Below are 21581 nucleotides of genomic sequence, written 5' to 3'. Positions count from 1 at the left end.
GGAGAGACACTCATGCACTCATTTATTTACTCAGCAAATATTCGCAGCTACCTACTGATGCAAGGTGCTGAGTAAGAGTCTGAGTAAGAGCAGGAAGTGTGAGGGAGCGGCAGGTGGTTTGGCACGGCTGGAATCAAAGACAGTTTTCCCTAAAACAAACATAACAAACCAAAACCTGAGTGGGTTAAGGAGGAAGGAGGTAAGGGGAAGTCCTGTGTTGGTGAGAATCTGTCACTTTTCGGGATTACCCAGCATGAGTTAGGTGTTTCTTTTGAAAGCCTGATAATTTCCTTTAGAGAATCGCCAGACTGACTAATCCACTACCTTGGGGGCAGTGGGTCCCCAACTTTGCTGTTCACTAGAATCACCCAGGGAGTTTAAAAAAACAAAAACAAAAACAAAACCCAAAAAACCTCAGATGCCTTGGTCGCACCCAATACCCATTACCGCAGAAGGCCTGGGAGTGGGAACGAAGGCGTCAGGATCTTTAAAGGGCCTCTCGTGATTACAGGGGGCGGCCAAGTTCCGGAGTCCCTGCCTCAGGGCAGAGTCCAGTTTTGTTCGCTAAAACCCTCGGCTTTGGGTTCTGGCTCCAAACATTCCTCGCATTGTTTTTGCTCCTTCCTCGGGTTGGGGGCGCTCCGAGCAGGAAGAGGATGTGGTGTGTCACCCAATTAGGAGGTCCCACTTCGCCAAGCCCGTCGGCGTAGTCGGCAGCGCCGCACGGGAGTGGATTTCTGCTTTGTCATTCTGACTCTGGCGACCCGCCCGCCCGTTCCGAGCAGGGCGTGGCCTGCGGGGGCCGCGGGCATCCCGCCGCCCTTTCCCTTTGCTCCGCAGCAGTCCGCGGCGCCTGGGAGCCGCCCGCGAGCACGGCCTGCTGCCCGGAGCTCGGGTCCACGCCAGCGGTGGGTTCGCGGACAGCCGGCAGAGCTCCGAGCCTCGGGGCTGGGAGGCCGCGGACGGGGGCCGCCGCCGGCCGCATGCGCTTCGGGTCGCGGAAAGCGGAGCTGTTTTGAGGTGTGCTTGAGTCGGGGTGAAGCTCTTCCAAGGCGGCGAGCTTCTTGGCCGGTTGCGCGTGCGTCGGTGGGACCGGCCGGCCCCGGTCCGCCACGGTCGGTGCCGGTCGGCTGGTGGCTTCCTTCCGCTAGCTCAATGTCGAGACCGGGTGCAAAAATGGGGAAAAAAATGAGTTGTGTGTGTCGTTCGCTATTGCACGACTGTGGGAACGTGGATGATAATGTGACGAGGAGACGGACAGATCCTCGACAGCGCTAAGGGAGGAGAGCGACTTAAAGAGGTCTCTTAGGAAATTTTCCCATTGCATCCCCGGAAATCCTGAGCTGGCAAATCGTCCCAGTTTACAGTTGGGGAAACCGAGGCTCGGAACCACGTGACTTGCCCCAGCCTCTGAGCGGGGACCGCAGCGAGGGGACCCCGCGCTCGGGGTCGGGCAGTACCGGGTGGCGGGGAACGGGGCGCACGGCCCCTTGTGGACTTTCTGGCCGCTTGAACTCGGGAGAAATGGACCCGCTGGGACCTCCTTCCGAAGAGCAGCTGTGGGGGTGAAGCGCCGGTGGGTGCAAAGGCCCGGAGGAGCGCTCGCTGCCATTACTGTTGTCAGACAGCCGCACTTGGGAGAGTTGGTGTGATTTCTGGCTCATGAATGGGCCTGAGGATGTTCGAGTAACTGGAGTCTATTTTTAATTCCATCACTGACTCACTGCTTACCTGAGTTCACCCGTTTGTAAAATTGGGCCATTACCTGCCGGTCTGTCAAGCAGGGTGTTGCTCTGGCTTCAAGCTTCTGAAATGAAAGCGCTCTAAGAGCGCCGACTGTTCCTAATTTTGCCTCGAGGTTTCAAATTTCAAAGAAACCTGGGAAGTCGGCTTCTGGCGTTCTGTGTGGAGGCAGAGTTCAAAGGCAGCTTACAGTGGGAGGCGTCTGGGGAAGCGGGGATGCCGGCGTGCGCGGGGCACTGAGGCGCGTTCGCAGCGCCTGCTCCCGCGAGGCGGCGGGCATTACAGCGCGGCGCCCCCCCCCCCCAGCCGACCCGCCCGGAGCAGGCTCGGGGCGCTGCGGCCAGCGCGCAGGTGTGCGGGAGTCGGGCGCGAGCGCGGGGACGGCGTGCGGGCGGGGGGCGGCGCGCGGCGCGCGGGCGGCCCCGGGCCGCATGGTCCGGCACACGGAAGCCCCGCCCCTGCCGCGCACTTCCCGCGGCGGCCGGGCCGGCGGGGCTGACCCCGCGCCCCTCTTTGCTTTTGTGCGGCAGACGACGCCAGCGGCCTGGAGAGAGCGCTCTCGGAGCTGACCTCGGAATCCGAAGTGCCCGTGGTGTTCGTGAAGCGGCGGAAGATCGGCGGGCATGGTCCAACCCTGAAGGTAGGTGCGGGGCAGTAACGTTCTTTACCCGCCGGCGCCGGGAAGGAGCCCGTGGAGCCGGCTGCACTCGCGGCCCTCCCCTCAAGGCCGCGGTGGCTGCGAACGGACCTCCGCACGGAGCATGTCCTGAAAAACGACCAAGAAGCACCCAGGGGTCAGCTCACGATCGGTCGGTGGAATTGGATGAGTCGGCGTGTAGATTCAGAGCTGGGGAGGCTTGGATGGGAATATGGAACTTTTCCTCTGTTAAAACACGCGTTCAGAAAGTTGGTTTTCCTCCTATTTCGCCGCCTTTTGCCCCCCCTGGTCAATCTAGATAACTCAGAAATTGCCAGCAGCAGTGTAAACTGCCAAAAGTGAGTTGTTTGAAGTATTGAGAAAAGGATATCAGGAAATGCCTATCTTTGTCCATCCCTATCATCTTCCTCTTTAATTCTCTGGGAGGGAAACCCAGAAGCCCCAGGCTCTGGGGAGCGCAACCTGCAAGCTTCTGGAGTGAGTTCATTTCCCTTCAGGTATCTCTTTTCTAGCCCAGAGTTAACAGTTGGGTGGAAGGAAAGGAGAAAAAGAAATCTTTCCTTTGACTTGTGGCAAGCATGATGGCACTCCTTCCTTAAGACCATGCACTGCGGGGTTGGGTGGATGGGTCTGGCTATGGTAGGGGCAAAATGCTTGGAGGCCGGGTGCGTGTTTAGGAGGATACCCAACATACACCAGGTGTGGCTGGCTACCAGGTTAGAAAGCCTCTAATCTCATCACTTTGATACATTTGCTGTAATGTTCGCTGGTTATCTTTTTGTCCTTGTCTGTATTCATGTAATTTTTAAGAAATGGAACTCCTACTTAAACATTGCCTTCTTAGAAGTAAACCTGAGGCCTCTGTTAAATGTAAAAGTCTACTTAGATATGTTCACATTGAGGAAGAATATTAATTAATTTTCATTTTTATTTGCGATTTTTCTTCTAAGGGAATCTTATTACCATTTTGAAGTGGACTAGGAAATGCAGATAGACTTCAGAAACAAAATAGCAACTTAATGCGAAATAATTAACGGATAAAAAGGCTTTTGGTTTGATTTAAAGAGTATTGTATTAGACCTTTAGTTTGCAAGTCAGATGAGACAAAGATCTGTTAATACTACTTTCTGTCTGATTGTTCTGTTTTCTCTACCTGTGTTATAAATTTGCACTTAGAAAGTTATGTGTGCATTTGACCTTTATATAAATTCTACAAATGGTTCTGGTTTTAGCATCAGTGGGAGTAAGAAGAATCAGTTTTGATAAGTTTTGAATCCACTTTATTGGTATGATCTGATGTTTTCAATCCATATGATGGTTAATTTCAGACATTTAGTGGGGTGCAGTGCCAGGATTGAAAATATACCACCAAGTCATAATTAAAATTTAAAAAAAAATTTTTTTTTTAAAGATTTTATTTATTTATTTGACAGAGAGAAATTACAAGTAGATGGAGAGGCAGGCAGAGAGAGAGAGAGGGAAGCAGGCTCCCTGCTGAGCAGAGAGCCCGATGCGGGACTCGATCCCAGGACCCTGAGATCATGACCTGAGCGGGAGGCAGCAGCTTAACCCACTGAGCCACCCAGGCGCCCCTAAAAAATCTTTTTGCACATCTCTTTTAAGTAAGCTTACCGTTCTACTTTGTATCATTTTTTTTGTTGTTGTTTTCTAAAGAGTAGTAAGGCATGGAAAAAGAGACACAAGGAAGTAAGGACGGATTTTTAAATATTTGTGGATTTCCAGCCAACTGTTGGCCGCATTTGGGGCTAAATGGTGGGTTTTGAAAAAATCTCTAGGGCATGTTGGATTTGAGTGGAGAAAGGCATTTATTTAGTGGAGAATTAAGTGTTTATAGGATTAGTGTTATAATCCTAAAGTCCACACCAAAAGAAAAGGTTCAGATTTTATACTTAAATGCAACATAAAAAGGGGAGGGGGGCTCTTTAAAATGCCTGCTTTTCCTTTCTCCTCTTGTTTCTTGGTCTCCCTTTCCCTTCAGTAAACACAGTAGTAGCCGCAGCAGTAGTAGGAGCAGCAGCAAAACCTACCTTGCTTTAAGGAAGCGTCTTTTCAAAAAAACTAGTGTATGGGCCACCTGCGCAGAATCTCCTGGAGTGCTTGTTAAATGTACATGCCTGGGCTTTACCTGAGGTCTTAAGTAAACCTTAAGTAAACCTTAAGGGCTAGGATCTGCCTTTTAATTTATTTTAAGCAAGTTCCCTCAGGTGATTCTTAGGATAAATATCACATTTGAGATTACTTTCACGTATAAGGTAGTTTGGTCAAGATTGGTTGCTAAATCATTAGAATTGGGAAAATTGAGAGGAAAAGGGAAGAGAATGGAAAAGTATGTATTGACATTACTGAGTGCAGGACATAATTAAGACTAGTAGTTTGAGATAATAGTCTTGGGAGATAAGACTAAAACCAGCAACAGGGGACTTCATATCTTCAGGTTAATAGTAGGCCAGATGCCAGGCAGAAAGCAGTGCCTGACTGGCATCCAGGTGAATTCTGGACAGTTGTGGGTGGAGCTCAGGTGTGATCCTGTTGCTGTTGAGGCTCCAGCCCCACAATCGGTTGTTGTGGCTGTGTGGGTAGACATTTAAACAAAGGCAGGTCTCCTCCTTTCAAGCCTGACTTCTACAGTTACCAGAAACCAGACACTTCACGGAATAAACACTGGGAAATTGGTGGTAATTTAATAACTCTTCAGCCATCCCCTTTCTTTCTTAATACTCTACCGAAATTGGCAGAGAACTTTATGTCTTTTGATTCTTCCTCCCGACATAATCCTTCAGGGGAGATTAGGGGTATTCTTGCTCTGGCAGAGAAGGTGGCCTGAGGAGGATGGGAGGGCTGCTTTGAAGATGGGGGATGTGGATGGGGGATGTGGACAGGTTGGCTGACATAAGAAGGTAAGGGTAAATAAGGACAAGTAAATTTCTTTGGGGCTGATTTATCTAGCAAAATTTTTAGTAGTTGTGAATCCATGTTGAGACCCCATGCCTCGTCCTCCCACTTGAACTCAGGGACAACACAAACCTCCTTTTTGCTCTTCATCTGTTCTTTCCCTATTCTGTTGGTCCTGGCTTCAGATTGCCCCTGGGCTCTCCTGTCTATTCACTTGCCAGGGCTTGACTGTTTTCCGCACATGCCCGCGGTCTTTATTAACTTTTGCCAGGCTCTTCCAGGTCCTCAGTTCCTCTTGCCTAAACCGCTTCAGCAGTCTCTCTAACAAGCCTCCCACTTTTGATCTCCCGCCGCTTCCAGCCCATGTGGACTGGATGTTGGAGGCATCTTCTGGTTGCTCCTTCCCTGCCCCCAGATCTGCATTCAGGGTGCAGGGCACACCCTTGAGCTAAGTATTCTGTTTTCTCCAGGGCCTGGCGCCCACCTGCTTTTCTGGTTATTTCTTCCTCTGCTCCCTTACCTAGTGGAAGTGGAACCACCGTTGCAGCTAGAGTTCCTGAAATTTCCTTCCTTTGTTCAATTCTTTATTCCAGTTTCTGATTTACTTCCTGCTCAAACTGACTTTTCCAATGGCCTACCTGTGTCAGAGTACAAGACCCGATGTGTCCGTTCTTTTTTTTTTTTTTTTTTAAGATTTTATTTATTTATTTGACAGATCACAGGTAGGCAGAGAGGCAGGCAGAGAGGGAGGGGGAAGCAGGCTCCCTGCTGAGCAGAGAGCCCGATGGGGGGCTCAATCCCAGAACCCTGAGATCATGACCTGAGCCGAAGGCAGAGGCTTGAACCCACTGAGCCACCCAGGCGCCCCTGGATGTGTCCATTCTTAACCACAAATTCTTATCTCTGGAAAAGGGGGAATCCTGCCAATTACAATTTTTTGAATTACTTATCAGAAGTGAAGAGTTAGCTTTATTCTTTGTGTCTGAGATCCCATGTCTCTCTTAGAGTTCAGCAAATACTTACATGAGCATGCCTATTAATCTATTAATGACAGTAACTACCATTTATTGAATGTCTACTGTACATTAGACTAAATGCTGTAACACCTAGGTAATTAAATTTTCACAGAAGCCCTGTGCAGAAAGGGGTGTTACTTAGTTTTATAGGTGAGAAAATGGAGGCTTTGGGAATGTAAGGAACATGCCTAGATTACACAGCTAGTTAAATGGCAGCACCAGGAATGGAATCCAGGACTGTCTGTGAAGTTCATGGTGTTGTACTCATACTTGCCAGCACTTGACTTTGTGTTACAGCTTTTGGGATGCATGCCTGATCTCCCCTGTGTGATTGTGTATTCATGATTCAGACCTGAGCCCATGCAGATCTTGGTATTTCTAACATAGCTCTGGCAAATAGCATTCATTCATTACATGCTTGCTGAGAGGAACTGCATTCCTCTGTGCCTACTAAATTGTGTGTTCCTTTAGGACAAAAATGATTTATTTTTGTATCTTGTGTGTGTGTTTTAACACCTAGACTGAATGCATGGATGATGGTAGGGCCAGAGGAGACTCCACTCCAAGTGAGGTATTTAGCTACAGGATGTCTGATTTTGTGAACGTCTCTATCTGAGGCCAACCCCTAAGATATTCTGGAGAGATTCTAGGCAGCATATAAACAGTTCCGAATTTCAAGGAGCTGTATGACAGCAGCTTTGTCTGCCTTCATTGTCAAATGCAAGTGTTTCCAGGTCAGTTGAGAAGGAAGTCACATTACATTTATTTAGCTACTATTTATTGAGTACCTGTGTTCTCAGCTTTGGGCTAGGCACTATCTTTGCTCTTTGTAGCACAAATCTGCAGGGCCAGTGTATATATTTAAGGTGTATTTGTCTACAAATGTTTGTATATGATTTTTTATAAAGAGTGACGACCACTCTTGTGTGGCAGAAAAGACATTCAATAGACTCATGTGACAAAGGAGGAAACTCAGACTGTGAAGAAAATAAGTGGAAACTAATACAGCACTAGTTTTGATCTGAGCCTAGGCCTCCAGAGTGAGTTTCTGCAAGGCTACTGGCTTAAAAACCACATAGCCAGTGCCGTCTTCCCCATAGTCTATCAAAATGATGCTCCTGGTCATTGCTGATTTCTGAGGTGTGTCCTAAAAGAGTTGGTAATTGCACTTGTAATTGAAAGGTTCTGTTCTCAACCCACACCCTTGTTTATGTTAGTTCTTGAGACTTGGTAAGTCGGCCAGCACTGGGTTTTCTGTTGTCGGTGAAGTGTTTGACCACAAAGCAAGCGTGTTGGCTTTATGTACTCTAAAGGATTTAAATGCTCAAGTCCGCATTATTTTGTGGGACTTGACAGTCATCTTTTACGTCACTAGCAGTAAAGCCATGTTATTTGGATAGAACAGTTATTTGAAGCCTCTTTTGGATACTGTGTTGCTGTTGTTTTTAAAGAATCTGCTGAAATCGAAGGAAATCACTCAGTGAGAATAACCTCAGACTCTTATTAGACCCTGCTTCAGATTACGTAGCACAGAGTTTTAAAACTCTTCAAAATACTATATACACTTCCATTAGCTGAAACCTTAGTCGATGTTTAAATTGCATTATATGGCAAATTTTTTCCCACTGGTATTCGTTGTAGTTGGGTATATTCCTGTATTCCTCCTTACAGATATATGGATATGGAATATGGAGTAAAATATTTTTCTGTCCTAAGAGTGAGGTTACTGATTTGTATACTTTTTTCTATGTGGTTTCTAATGTTTATTAGTAAACATTTGCTATCTTTGGGATGGTTTAGATTTACTAAGTATTCAGTAATTGAAAATATTATCTGATCTGTCACACAGTTCTCCTTCAATACTTACAGTAGCTTTATGGTGGGTAAGTAGTAGTATTCCCACATTACAGATGAGGAAACTGCAGGTTGAGCAGTTAAGCGACCTACCTAAGAGAACCTAAAAACTAGTCATAGGTCAAGATTAGAACCCAGGTTTGCCTCCTTCCCCTGTCCATGGTTATTTAAAAAAATGTGTATCTGCCTTGATCCTGGCAAAGTTTACCTTAAATATTAAAACACCAACCAAAGCAAAACCATATACACTCAAGCATAACCTTAAAGGAAATTCAGATGAAAGAGAAAACATACCTAACATCCTGCTAATCTGACAACTCAGCCTAGCACTTTTATCAGTAAGACTCTTTTCAGCTAAGTATTAAATAGATACCCTGGCAGGATGAGGGGAGAGAAAACTGCTGTGAAAGAAGGAACAGAAAAGCTCAGGGAGGAAGCTCATAGCAGGATAAGCATATCTGCTCCAGTGTTGGACCCAAACCTGATTGGCCCCGGTTTTGGCCCAGAGGTTTCTTCTGTGCCCGTTTGTTACAGATTAATCCTGTGGTTAAAACTCCACGGACCCACAGGTGCCTGGGTGGCTCAGTGGGTTAAAGCCTCTGCCTTCGGCTCAGGTCATGATCTCAGGGTCGTGGGATTGAGCCCCACATCGGGCTCTTTGCTCAGTAGGGAGCCTGCTTCCCCTTCTCTCTGCCTGCCTCACTGCCTACTTGTGATCTCTGTCAAATAAATAAATAAAATCTTTAAAAAACCCAGGGACCCTAGGTAAGTTCTTTTTTTGTTTGGCCGCAGAGAGGCTTTTAACCTGTGACATCCATCTCATGTTCGGTTGTGCACTGGGGGTTGTGGGAGAGAGCCTAGGAGCTGGGAATGAATGAGTCTGAACTTGGAGCAAAGGGAATGGAAAATATAAAAAACTGAAGAAAAGAAGAAAGGAAATGTAGGGCCATGTTGAGCTTTTGGCAGCAACTCCTGAAACAGGAAAAGAGGGGAGGAGAAGAGCGGAGTTAGTTATCTTGGAGGCCAAGCTGTGTGTCATGGTTGCCTTAACTAGCCTTACTGGATGGGGATGGTAGACTTTAGTGATGTCTTTGAAGAGCTAGTGCACTTTTGCTCTCTGTTAACAATCCAAAAAGTTGTTTACCAGCATAACTGAAATTATTTATTGCTGTTCCTTCTTTTTAAGGTATATTTACATAATTATTATGAGTAATTGGACTTCAGGGTAGAAAATTGCTATTTAGTGATTTCAGGATTCACAAGTGTAGAAATCCCATTTTTTTTAATGATTAAGGAAAATCATTAGACTTGAGATTTTTAGTTTATAGCAACATTAAAACCTTGTGCTCTAAATGCAGAATTAAAAAGGCAGAATATTATGCAAGTATGACTTTTGGAGGGTGAGCTAAGTTACATGTTACCAAGGTTCTTAGGGACAGGGATCTAGCTAGTATAGAATGAATGAATTTGGCAATGGAAATACTACTTAATAATATGATGCCTGCCTTGATGTGTTCTGTTGCTCCGAGCAAGTTGTGTGGGTTGTTATCTCCTGAGAAATCCCTGTAAATGGTATTATTAATACTTTATAAGTAGGTTGGGAGAATTCATTTATTTTTCTAAACCATTTTGAAATTCTTGGATGAAAGGCTCTGTATAGAGCAAATTGGTATCTGCCTGTTTTCCCTCCTCTGAGACAGGAGAAAATAGGCACCTTAGGGTGGGAAGGTTGGTTTATTTTTTGGAATTCTTTTATAAATTGCTTTTATTGAATTTGAAAAGGATATCAGAAGCTCCTCAAGAATATGGTGAACTATAAAAGGAAATGTTTTTGTTTTTGGAACTCGGAATTAGCTGGGTGTTTTCATCTAAGATTTAAAACATACTTAAATAGTTTGTAAATGGTCAAACTTGGGGAGGAAAATACGGTCCTGTGGTGATCCTGGGGGGGCGCACTTTTGTTTTTCTTTTCTCTTGCTGCTTCTTTATTTCAGAGAAGAGTTAAGGTTGACTTTCTGAAAAGCATTAAACTTTTATTTTCAGTGTGTTGGATCTACTTTTTTCCCACTAATCTGTGAAATCAGTCTTGTGCCAAATAGCTTGCAGTAGGTGCTGGAACAAAGTTTCTCATGTATATTCATTTATATATTGCAGTGTGCGTACTCATATGTATCCTTGTGAAAACAGCTTTGCTTTGAAGATTTAAGACCAGATTCTTGATTCAGAGAGGTTCAGTCTGATAGAGCAGGATAATATATATGCATGAATAGCCATAATGCCTGGTGTTTTTGGAAAATAAATGTTTTTTCCTCTGAATTTTACCTCTATTTAAAATTATGATGGGGGCCCCTGGGTTGGCTCAGTCATTTGAGCTTCCAGCTCTTGATTTGGGCTCAGGTTGTGATCTCAGGCTTGTGGGATGGAGCCCTGCATGGGGCTCAGTGTGGAGTCTGGTTGTCCCTCTCCCTCTGCTTCTCTCTCTCTCAAATAAATAATCTTTTTTTTTTTTTAAAGATTTTATTTATTTATTTGACAGATAGAGATCACAAGTAGGCAGAGAGGCAGGCAGAGAGAGAGGAGGAAGCAGGCTTTCCGCTGAGCAGGGATAATGTGGGGCTCGATCCCAGGACCCTGGGATCATGACCTGAACAGAAGGCAGAGGCTTTAACCCACTGAGCCACCCAGGTGCCCCTCAAATAAATAAATAATCTTTAAAAAAAAGAAAAGAAAAGAAAAGAAAAATTGTGGTAGATGAAGAATAATATAAAAAGTTTAGAGAAATTGAATACTAGGTTGTGTTGTTCATGCATTTGTAAGAAACTTTTTGCTAAAGACAAGGAAAAATGAACTAGTTTAGATTCATAAGAAGCAATATAGGGCTAATTTACTTCCTGGTGCCTTGAAACCCAGGTGACGGGTACAGTGTGGTGTTCTGGCTGTGGTGTCCTCTGCCCTATTAAAGGGGCACCTGTTGCAGTGAAAAGCTTGTGGGTTGAGAGTGCATTTTTTTGGTTTTCTTTAAAAACAAAATGTATTCCTTATTGTTACATATACTTTGCTGCTTATGAGACCGATGAGGTAAGCCCTTTGTTCCAACTGTACTGAATTTCCAGTAAACTAGTGGGTGAATGTTCCAATGTAGTTACTTGATTCACAGCATTTGCTTTCATATCTTTATATCAGATTGCTTTTAAAATCTTTGTAGCTTTAATCACCTTTCAGGGTTCAGATTTATCTCCATTGGGAGATTGTGGCCTTTACCCTTTGGGAGGTTTCCAGATAAACTGCTCTTTTGCAGAGGCTGAACTCACTTTATTCTTCCACTCTTGGGTGGTAGAGAACCTAGGTCACTTCAGTAATGCCGGACAGTCCCCCACCTTTGCCCCTGGGCTGGCTCAGACGCTCACTTGTCGGGCGTCTGCCTCCTCTCTTGACTGGAAGGGTTTTGAGGGCCCGGAAGGTATTTATTTACTAATGTGCATTTGCGTAATGAAGAATGTATTCCAGACAGCACCTTGCAACTGGGCGCTGAGAATTCGGCCTATTTGTGGTGGACGTTCTGCAACTCCTGATTTTTGGCTTAATAGGCAGTTTACAGCATAGCCAGACTTAGTTTTCAAAAAGACAGAACCCCAGAGACCCTACCTTTTAATCATAGTAAGAACGAAAAACCTAATTGACCTAACTGCATTATGTGACAGCAAATGTTTTCAAGTGCAGAACATGTAGCCTTCCGCCTCCCCCCATAGAGTTTTTGCATTTCTTTGAAAGCTAGAGAACACTGTCAGTAATTGCTAAAATAATGGCTATCTCTTGAGCAGGTATTATTCCAGCGTGGAGAGGGGTCCCATTATTGCGCGTGTTCTGTGCGCCACAGCGAGCTGGTTGCCAACGCGCTGGGTCTGGGCTCCGCGGGGCGGGGCCGCCGGGAGGTGGAGCGAGCTGGGGCGGGGCCTCCGGGCCGTCGCCAGTGCGCATGGGCCGACATCCTCCGCTCCGATAGACCCCCCCTTCAGTTTCCGCTGTTGTAGGAAAAACGTTGTGAAGGCCGTTAGCAGAGTGTCCCCTGAGAGCGCCAGTCGCGGAAATGTCTAATGAGAAAGGTTCCCTCGGGGGAGGTGTAGAGAAAGGAGAGGAGCCGGTGGGGACCGTCGCTGCTAGTGCGTACTCTGTGAAGCAGGCGGATGATGGGGAGGAGCCGATGAAGGTGGGAGTGGCGCTGGGGGCTGGTGGCTGCTCTGACGACCTCAGCTATGGCGAGGCCAGCATAGACCCCAGCCTCCTAGGGCTTGCGGGGGACGAGGAGAAATGCCGGAAAATCCGCAAGAAGTACCGGCAGCTCATCTATAACGTCCAGCAGAACCGTGATGACCTAGTGAACACCGTGAGCGACTCGTTAACCTTGGCGCTGGAAGAAGCCGATGTCCTGTTTGATGGAGTGAGCCGAACAAGAGAAGCGGCTCTCGATGCCCAGTTTCTTGTTCTGGCTTCTGATTTGGGTAAAGAAAAAGCAAAGCAACTAAATTGCGATATGAGCTTTTTTAACCAAGTAGCGTTTTGTGACTTTCTGTTTATATTTGTGGGTCTAAACTGGATGGAAGAGGAACATGAGGAATTGAGTGGCTTTGATGATAATATAGTTCTTTCCTTCTGGGACACAGTACAGAAGGAGGCATCGTCCTGGATTTTGCAAGCTGAGACATTCCACTTTATTTTTGGTTCATTCAAGTCCAAACCTGCACCAAGGCCCCGACTTGAACACCTCAAAAAAGCTCTCAAAATGGAAGAAAATGGGGATATGCCTGCAAAGCTGAGGAAGTTGGACCTGAGTAATAATCAAGAAACAACAGAAAAAGAAGTAGAAAGAATCTTGGGATTGTTGCAAACTTACTTTCAGAAGTATCCTGATACTCCTGTGTCCTATTTTGAGTTTGTGATTGATCCAAACTCTTTTTCTCGTACTGTGGAGAATATATTTTATGTTTCTTTCATTATAAGGGATGGTTTTGCGAGACTAAGGCTTGACCAAGACAGGCTGCCGATATTAGAGCCAATTAATATTAACCAAGTGGGTGAGGGAAATGATCCCTGTTCTCATGGCAGGAAACAAGGAGTTATATCTTTGAGTTTACAGGACTGGAAAAATATTGTGGCAACTTTTGAAATTTCAGAGGCTATGATCACAGACTCCTACTAGGGATTTTTGTTCTTCATGTAGGATGCATTTTGTGGCTTTTCTGAAGTATCTCAAAATGGAGAGTAAAATCAAGCAGAAGCACATAACTATTTCATGTAAAGTGAGAAAGTATTTTCAAAAATGCCAGAAATTGTTTTACTGTGCAGTGTATTTTTTTTTTTTTTGGTAGTTTATAAGGTTGTCATGATCTTCTGTTATTAAAAAATTATTCACTGGCATGTTTGCGGGAAGATTTTTTTAAAATGCCCTTTAAGACTTTATCAATAAAAATTAGTTCTGGAATTCATAAGAGGCATTTGATAGTTTACCAAAAAATCAATTTTATGATGCTATTTGATACTGCATTGCTTCCTCTGTTAGAGGGAACTTGTATGGGGCACCTGACAAAGTGGGGGAAAAAAGTAGTCAAGAAAGACTATCCGTAGGGCAGTGAATAAACAATGCTAATACTGTAAAAAAATCTAGATGTCGTGCTTCATTTCAAGGAGGACTCAGTAAGATTAATGAGTGAGATCCATAAGCTAAATAATTTATCCTGTGATTAGACTTATCTACTGTAGAGACATTCTACTTTTGTTAGGTGAGGCGTCAGTTAAGTGCATGCTGAAAGGTGAGTAGGGATTGGTCAAAGATAGAAGAAAGGTATTCTAGGCAGGGGAATACGGAGGTCAAATACATGGAATTGTGAGAAATTATGGCACCAGAGATTCATGAGTTGTTTCTTTTTTATTTTAAACTATTCCATTTGAAGGCACCGTGGCTCAGTGGGTTGAGCCTCTGCCTTTGGCTCAGGTCATGATCCCAGGGTCCTGGAATCAAGCCCCACATCGGGCTCTCTACTCAGTGGGGAGCCTGCTTCCCCCTCTCTCTTTGCCTCCTGCTCTGCCTACTTGTGATCTCTTTTCTGTCAAATAAATAAAATCTTAAAAAAAATAAACTATTCCATTTGAATGCTAAACTGGGCGACAGTTGGGTTACCTTATATATTAGTTTCCTCAGAAGTTGAAGATATTTTTGTCAGATTATTTCAAACACAAAACCAGTTATAGTACATGGGTAATTTCTTCCCTAGATTCTGGTTTCCAGACACTTTGTAATCTCTGCTGGTGACCTTCAGAATCAGTGGTGTTTCATTATGTAACACCCTTGAATATTCCCAGTTCAATTTTGTGTTTCTTGTTAGGGCTTTAAATGCCTGGAAGTGATCTCTCTCTATACTGAAATATATAATTAACTTACTTAAATGTTCTTTACTTAACCATAAAAGCTCTTTTTTTTTTTTTTCCCCTGTTGATTGCAGTTGTTTTAAGGTTATGCCAAAATTTTGGGTCTTTAAGGTATGGAGCATTCCTGAATAAGCTTCTTTTCTTTCTTCTTCTTCTTCTTTTTTTTTTTTTCCAATAGGCTCCATGTCCTATGTGGGGCTCGAACTCAGGACTCCGAGATCTAGAGTCGCATACTGATTATGCAGCCAGTCAGGTGCCTGAAGGCTACTTTTCTTGATCCCTATAGGAACTTAATCTTTGATAGTAGTGGATTTTGCTATTAGGCATGATTTGGGAAATGGATAAGTATCTGTTTTGCATAGAAGTAACAACTTTTCTACTAAGTCTAGCGTGGCATAGCGAAGGGAAGTCCAAAGACTAAATAAATGACGTCAAGATTGACAGGAGCAATCTTAATGTATGTGTGTGCAAGTTTCTTAGTAATTAGTTGAGGGTTTTAGCCAAAAAAGATATTTCTCATAAAGTTGTTCAGTTGTTTTCTGAAGGAGCCTTTCCTTCCCTTTTTTCATGTGAAGGAATGCTAACCCTCCTGGTGTCTACCACCCTTTGATTTATTTAGCAGTCATGCGAGTATCATTTGGTCTTGTTGATCCTCACTTGAGCCTGTCTTTCTCAACCAAGTTCCCTGGGCTTTCCAGAGCTTTGCTATTAGAGGAAAATTATCTGTTAGTAGCAACAGTATCCTGTGCCCCCACCCCCAACCTTTTTTAAACTTCTCTCCAGGTTCCTCTGTTAAGTGCCCGTCTCTTTATTGAGAGTATTGGAGACTTGACTAAAACCATTAATAGAGCATATAGAGGTTTAGGGGGAAGGTAGTTTGGGGGGCCTTCTCTGAAGTTGTAGCTTTTAAAATATATTTTTTTAAGATTTTATTTATTTGACAGAGACACTGAGAGAGGGATCACACAAACAAGGGGAGTGGGAGAGGGAGAAGCAGGCTTCTCTCTGAGCAGGGAGCCCAACTTGGGGCTTGATCCCAGGACCCTGGGATCATAACCTGAGCCGAAGGCAGATGCTTAACATCTGAGCCACCCAGGCGCCCCAGCTTTTTAAAATTTTTTAAAAAGATTTTTATTTATTTGAGAGAGAGAATGAGAGAGAACAAGCAGGGAGAAGGGGCAGAGGGGGAGGGAGCAGCAGATTCCCTTCTCATGACTTCCTCATGCTTTTGCCTTTGTTTGGGGAACTCCGTTACCAAGCGATTGGAATCTTGGAATCTTGGAATGGCACTTGTTAGTTGCTTGAGGGCTTACTGTACAGACAGTGCTCTAGGCACTGGGAAAAAAGTGGTGGACAGAAAATTGACCATCTCATGGAATTTATATTTCAGTGTGTGTATTGGTTTCCTTTTGCTACTGTAACAAATGACCAAACTTTTGGTGGCTTTGAAACAACAGAAACGTATTCTCTGATAGCTCTAGAGGTTAAAAATCTCAAATATGTTTATCTGGGCTATAAATCAAGGTGTCAGTAGGGCTGGTTCTGCAGAGGCTCTGAGGGCAGAATCTGTTTTCTTGCCTGGTTCAGTTTTTGGAGACCACCTATAATTCCTCCATTGTTAAACATACCAGTGCAACTGCTTAAGTCTGTCCTCATGGTTGTGGTTGTGACTGTAGTGAAGTTTCCTCTGTCTGCCTTGTATAAGGATATGATAATGTGTTAATGGAGTGGGGAGGAACAAAGGGAAAATGTTGTTTGGGAACTTGAGGGAGACCTAATGGAAGAAACGGGCACTGTGTTGGAGTCTTAGAATGTTGGTAAAAGAACCTCTACCTCCAGCCCTAAAAGACTACTTTGGAAAGGATAATGTGTTTGTGTACACTGAATAAAAATAATTTAACATTGTGGTTTATGTACTCTATCAGGATTTGATGGGAAGAGGGCATTTCAGGGGAGATGTGGTGCAGGGAGGTGTGGGGGAATCTGCTGGACTCTGCCGGAGCCTTTTGACCCTGCAGGTTCCCTTCTTTAGGAAGGGGAGAGGTAGTAACCTAAACAGGTTTTTCCTACTAGCCACTGGGCTGATAGTCATTATTTCACTTAAATCCTGCAGGTTGGTGACGTACAAGGGTATGTTAACTTCATTTTACAAAATGAAAAAGACTCCTAGGGGTTAGGTGATCAGCCCACATCACCTGGCTTAGAGAGTGGTAGAGCACATATATTAACCCAGCTCAGTTAACACCAGAGCTGATGTGTAATGGTAAAAACTAGTACATGTGGGTAAGATTCATGTTTGGGGGAAAGGAAACATAAAGATTACTTTAATTTTAAAGAGATCTGGTACACTAGAATTACTTTCTGTGTTGTGCCTTTCCAAAGGTGAGTCTGCAGCAGTGTTTTGCTAGGGGTGGGGTGGGGGAGAGGCATTCCTGAGAGAGACAAATGGAAGAAAGGGAAGAATATCCAGTGTCTAAGGCTGGCAGACACCTGCAGGTGTAAGGTGTTGTGTAATTACACTTAAGTCCTAAAGCAGTGGTTCTCGGAAGTGCGGTCTGCATTCTTCTGGGGCCTCCTGAGGCCTTAAGAGGAAGGCCTTGATGTCAGAATTATTTCTATACTAAGATGCTTTTTCGTTGGGGCACCTGGGTGGCTCAGTGGTTAAGCCTCTGCCTTTGGCTCAGGTCATGATCTTAGGGTCCTGGGATCGTGCCCCACATCGGGCTCTCTGCTCAGTGGGGAGCCTGCTCCCGCCCCCCCCCCCACCACCTGCCACTCTGCCTGCTTGTCTCTCTGTCAGATTAATAAATAAAATCTTTAAAAAAAAAAAAGATGCTTTTTTTGTTATAATACTACTATTAAATATTTGTTGTAATACTACTGTTAGAATACTACTATACCTGTTTTGTTATAATACTACTAAGATGCTTTTTTGTTTTGTTACAACTCTTTTGCAAGTCTACCATGGAATTATCCAGACAGGTGATGTTATAATAGACTGAATGCAGAAAAGACAGGAGCGGTGTTCTATTAAGACAGACATTAAAGAGAATTACAAAGATATAAAATGCCACTCTTCCCACTAATTAAAAGATAATTGTTAATGTTATGTTTAACAGTAATACTTAGGGTTTTTAATATTGTAATGATTTAAAGTATTTTAATATTAAAATTTCTTTCTTAGTTTTAATTTCTAATATGCTAAAGTTTATAAATAAGCCTCACATTAACCAAAGCTTTTTTGGGGCCCTAAATAATTTAAGGCTTGGAAGGGATCCTGAGACTAGAAAGTTTAAGAATTCCTGTTCTTTGTCAGCTACTAGACTTGGTGGTCACTATTTCTAACACTCATAATTGGAGGAAAAATAGGGGACATTTTTCTCTTCCTCTCCTTACTCATCTGTACACACCTGGGGGAGCTGTTTTCTACAATCCGTCTTACATATATATTTCAGGTGGGAAACCACTTAACTTGGACCTCATTGACAGAATTTCAGTTTTAAGTTGGATTACAATTTTAAAACACCATGTTTAGTTCTGGGGTCAGTGGAATGCTTTAGTTTCCTGTATCTTACTGATTTTACTTTATGAAGTTCAGGCTCACTCAGCTTTCTTTGTAAAATCTGTACACTGGTTGATACAGTTTTACTTCCAGCATGAACTGTAAGAATCCGGTGTGATCCAGAATTTCAGTACGGAACAGATTACACATTGGTAGAGGGAGTATGTGGCTTTTCAGCATGACAGTGCATTTTCTTTCTTCTAGTAGATCTATTAAGTGGGGTGGTTATGAAATGGGTAGTTTCCCTTTAGACAGCCAATGACTGTGTTCTGGCACTGGCTGTGTCCTGTACTTGCAGATAAAATTGAGGCTGAGATTAAAAATGGTCATGTTATTTTTTCAGAAGAACATCTAGCTGCATTTATTAGTTAATTTTTTTTTTTATTAGTTAATTCTTTTAAGGCAGCAAGTCAGCCTATGCTCTTTGAGAGCAATTAGGGAGTAATGCTTGTTATCTGAAGCTTATATTGATCCTTTGATCTGAATGGCTATTGTTATTACCAGATTGTTTTTCCCCCTACAGTGCCTTCTGTTGAAGGAGGAGCTTCTGCCATAATGCAAGTTCACGAATACTGGCTGTGTTTACCAGCCTCACATGTTAGACCTTTTGTACAGACGGTCAGGGTGAGGCCGTCTGGTCCCCATTGTTGCTGGTTTCCACGTGTGCTCCCTTCAGTCCCCAAGCCATCATGTGTACCTGCCACTCTGCAAAGGGCCAGCCACAGTGCTGTGCCTCCTCCTTCACCTTCCTCTACTGCACCCCCTTCTGCATCCCAAGAACCCTGCTCTACTGACCCTAAGCTCTGCCTTTCACCCCCTACAGCTGAGGGTAGGCAGGAGAAAAATACGCAGTCTGGGCTGGTAAGTTTGGGGACTCTTTTTAACTGTTGAGATTAAAATTTGATTTTTACAAAATCAAATTCTAGTGCCTGTTAACAGTGTTTCCAACCACTGTCTCACATTACCACAGATTTTTGTTTTAATAAAAGGTAATATTAAATATATTACCAGAACAGTCTTCCAAGCTAATATGAAACGTGTATACAAAAGCTAGTGGAATGAAATAGTTTTTAAAAAATTAGAAGTCTATAATACATATATTACAAAGCTTGTTATGTGGCAAGTACATGGAAACTAAATCCTAAATAAATTACAGGAGGCCTTGTGCACAGGTAGATGAAAGAGGTAAGCCTGAGGGGCGCCCAGCTGGCTCAGTCAGTAGAGTATTTTGGGTTCGTGAGTTCGAGCTGCATGTTGGATGGAGAGATTATATATATAATAAAAAAGTAAAATGTGTTCTTAAAAAAAAAAAGTAAGCTTTGTAGAGTCGTGTTTATTCATTTAGCCTCCTCCATCCTCCTTTTTATCTTTGCTTATTGAAAATGCCTTTGAGGGATGCGTGGGTGGCTCAGTGGGTTAAGCCTCTGCCTTCAGCTCAGGTCATGATCTCGGGGTCCTGGGATCGAGCCCTGCATCGGGCTCTCTGCTCAGCGGGGAGCCTGCTTCCCCCTCTCTCTGCCTGCCTCTCTGCCTGCTTGTGAACTCTGTCTGTCAAATAAATAAAATCTTTAAAAAAAAAAAAAGAAAATGCCTTTGAAAATCAGGGACTTTTATATTTAATTTCTCATGCAGTGCAATGTCAACTAATGATATTTTTCTAAATTTTTACTTAAATAGTGTAGAAAAGTCTCAAGTATTTGGCTAATCTGTTTCAGTTGCCATTTGCCAGGACCCTGTCTTAACTGAAGACCTCAGCCTGCTCATTGTGGTACCTTTGACAGTAGAAAATAAAGATGCTGCTGACTGGTAGTGATAGTTTTTTAAAAGATTTTATTTATTTATTTGTCAGAGAGAGAGTGGCAGGCAGAGGGAGCCCCCTGGGGCTGGATTCCAGGACTCTGGGATCATGAGCTGAAGGCAGACGCTTAACCGACTGAGCTACCCAGGCATTCCTGGAATTGATACTTTTATTAAAAACATACGGTACACACGTTTTAAAGATTTTATTTATTTATTTGGGAGAGAGACAGTGAGAGAGAGCATGAGCAAGGAGACGGTCAGAGGGAGAAGCAGACTCCGCATGGAGCTGGGAGCCCGATGCAGGACTCGATCCCGGGACTCCGGGATCATGACCTGAGCCCAAGGCAGTCCTCCACCCAACTGAGCCACCCAGGCGTCCCCAGTACACATGTTTTAAGAACCTAGTTTGAATCCTGGTGAAATAATTCTAGGAAAAAAGGACTGATTATGAGACTTGATTTAGGACTAGTTTGATATTGTTGGAATGTCAGGCCCTAATGTACGTAGAAACACTGCGGAAACGTCTCTGCGGGCAGCTCTCCATCACATGCAAAGGTACTTGTCCTAAGGAAAGTCCTAAGGAAAGCACATCGCTGCTCACCACTTGAAAGGAGCGTTACACATTTTCTAGTTGGGTGCTGTAATAGAAATTAGTATTCTTCCTTTGAAAATTCCTTTTGCTTTTCTTTCAAGAAAGGTTTTCTCACAGAACTTTTCAGACTTTGTTGTTTTTAAGTTCCATTATTTCCCCTGTTTTTCTTTAGGCTTATCAGGAGGGCAGACTTCAAAAGCTACTGAAAATGAATGGCTCCGAGGATCTCCCTGAGGCCTATGACTACGACCTCATCATCATTGGAGGGGGCTCAGGAGGACTGGCAGCTGCTAAGGCAAGGCTCCTTGTGTGTTGTCTGGGTGTTGGTGGGAAGAGCCATATTTCTGACTGAAATTTGAGCCACTCTGGGGCATTTTGCACATTAACTTGGGCGGGACATATTTATAAAGGAACTGTTTTATAAATCATTTTTCCAGGTTGAACTGTATCTTCTTTATGAAAGTACTTCTGTACACCAGTACCAGGCCCAATATTTTGGGACGCAGTTTGATTCATTTTAAGTTTGGCTGACTTTTCAAAGACTAATACAGGCATATAGAAGTGGTTTGAAATTACATATCTTATTCTTTATAAATACTAATATAGGTTTTCACTTTGATGATTTCCCTCATCCCCAATAGAAAAATGGAGAGCAGCTGGATTTCTTAAACTTAAGCGTTAAAAATGCTTGCCTCCTTTGTATATGAACTGAACTACAAGAATAACCACTAACTCCAGCTTAGGGGTAATGGGGGTAGAGGGTGTATATATAAGGGATGCTAAGGAGTGAGGCCTCTGGCCCTAAACTGAGATACATTTTCCGTGTGTGAGGGGCCTGGGCCTGTCATCCTTCCCCAACAGGTACTTTTAAAAGATGAGTTGGTTATACTCCCCTGAGGTATAGCTTGTGGATGAGTAAAAGTAGGTTCAAACGAAGCAGCCCAAATGAGGAGAGCAGGCCAGTGTCCGGCATGAAGCACTACTCTGTTGTAAATGATACAGGAGTAATAGCAGTTGTGT

General features: G+C 43.8%; 2 protein-coding genes across 5 annotated transcripts in view; both read left to right on the top strand.

The window, feature by feature from the left end:
* Positions 1 to 21581, top strand: part of TXNRD1 (thioredoxin reductase 1) — a 127211-nt gene that overhangs the window by 56774 nt on the left and 48856 nt on the right. For 2 of the 4 annotated variants that reach the window (XM_044226880.1, XM_044226879.1), the window contains exons 3-4: positions 2274 to 2383; positions 20734 to 20856. In XM_044226880.1, coding sequence (XP_044082815.1) covers positions 2274 to 2383; positions 20734 to 20856 — 233 coding nt within the window. Of the gene's footprint in view, positions 1 to 827; positions 1021 to 2273; positions 2384 to 20733; positions 20857 to 21581 lie in introns of those variants that run through there. The other 2 variants (XM_044226882.1, XM_044226881.1) reach the window with 2 other exon arrangements.
* EID3 (EP300 interacting inhibitor of differentiation 3) lies at positions 12172 to 14126 on the top strand. Its single transcript, XM_044226883.1, has one exon. The coding sequence runs from the start codon at positions 12272 to 12274 to the stop codon at positions 13379 to 13381; it is 1110 nt and encodes a 369-aa protein (XP_044082818.1). The 5' UTR covers positions 12172 to 12271; the 3' UTR covers positions 13382 to 14126.

The sequence above is a fragment of the Neovison vison genome, chromosome 12 (genome assembly GCF_020171115.1).
Source record: "Neovison vison isolate M4711 chromosome 12, ASM_NN_V1, whole genome shotgun sequence".
Classification (NCBI taxonomy): domain Eukaryota; kingdom Metazoa; phylum Chordata; class Mammalia; order Carnivora; family Mustelidae; genus Neogale; species Neogale vison.
Note: the sequence above shows the minus strand (reverse complement) of the source record. Positions and strands in the feature narration are given on the sequence as shown.

Excerpts from the sequence above, each read along its gene's own strand:
- EID3 (XM_044226883.1), top strand. The coding sequence starts at position 12,272 with ATGTCTAATGAGAAAGGTTCCCTCGGGGGAGGTGTAGAGAAAGGAGAG.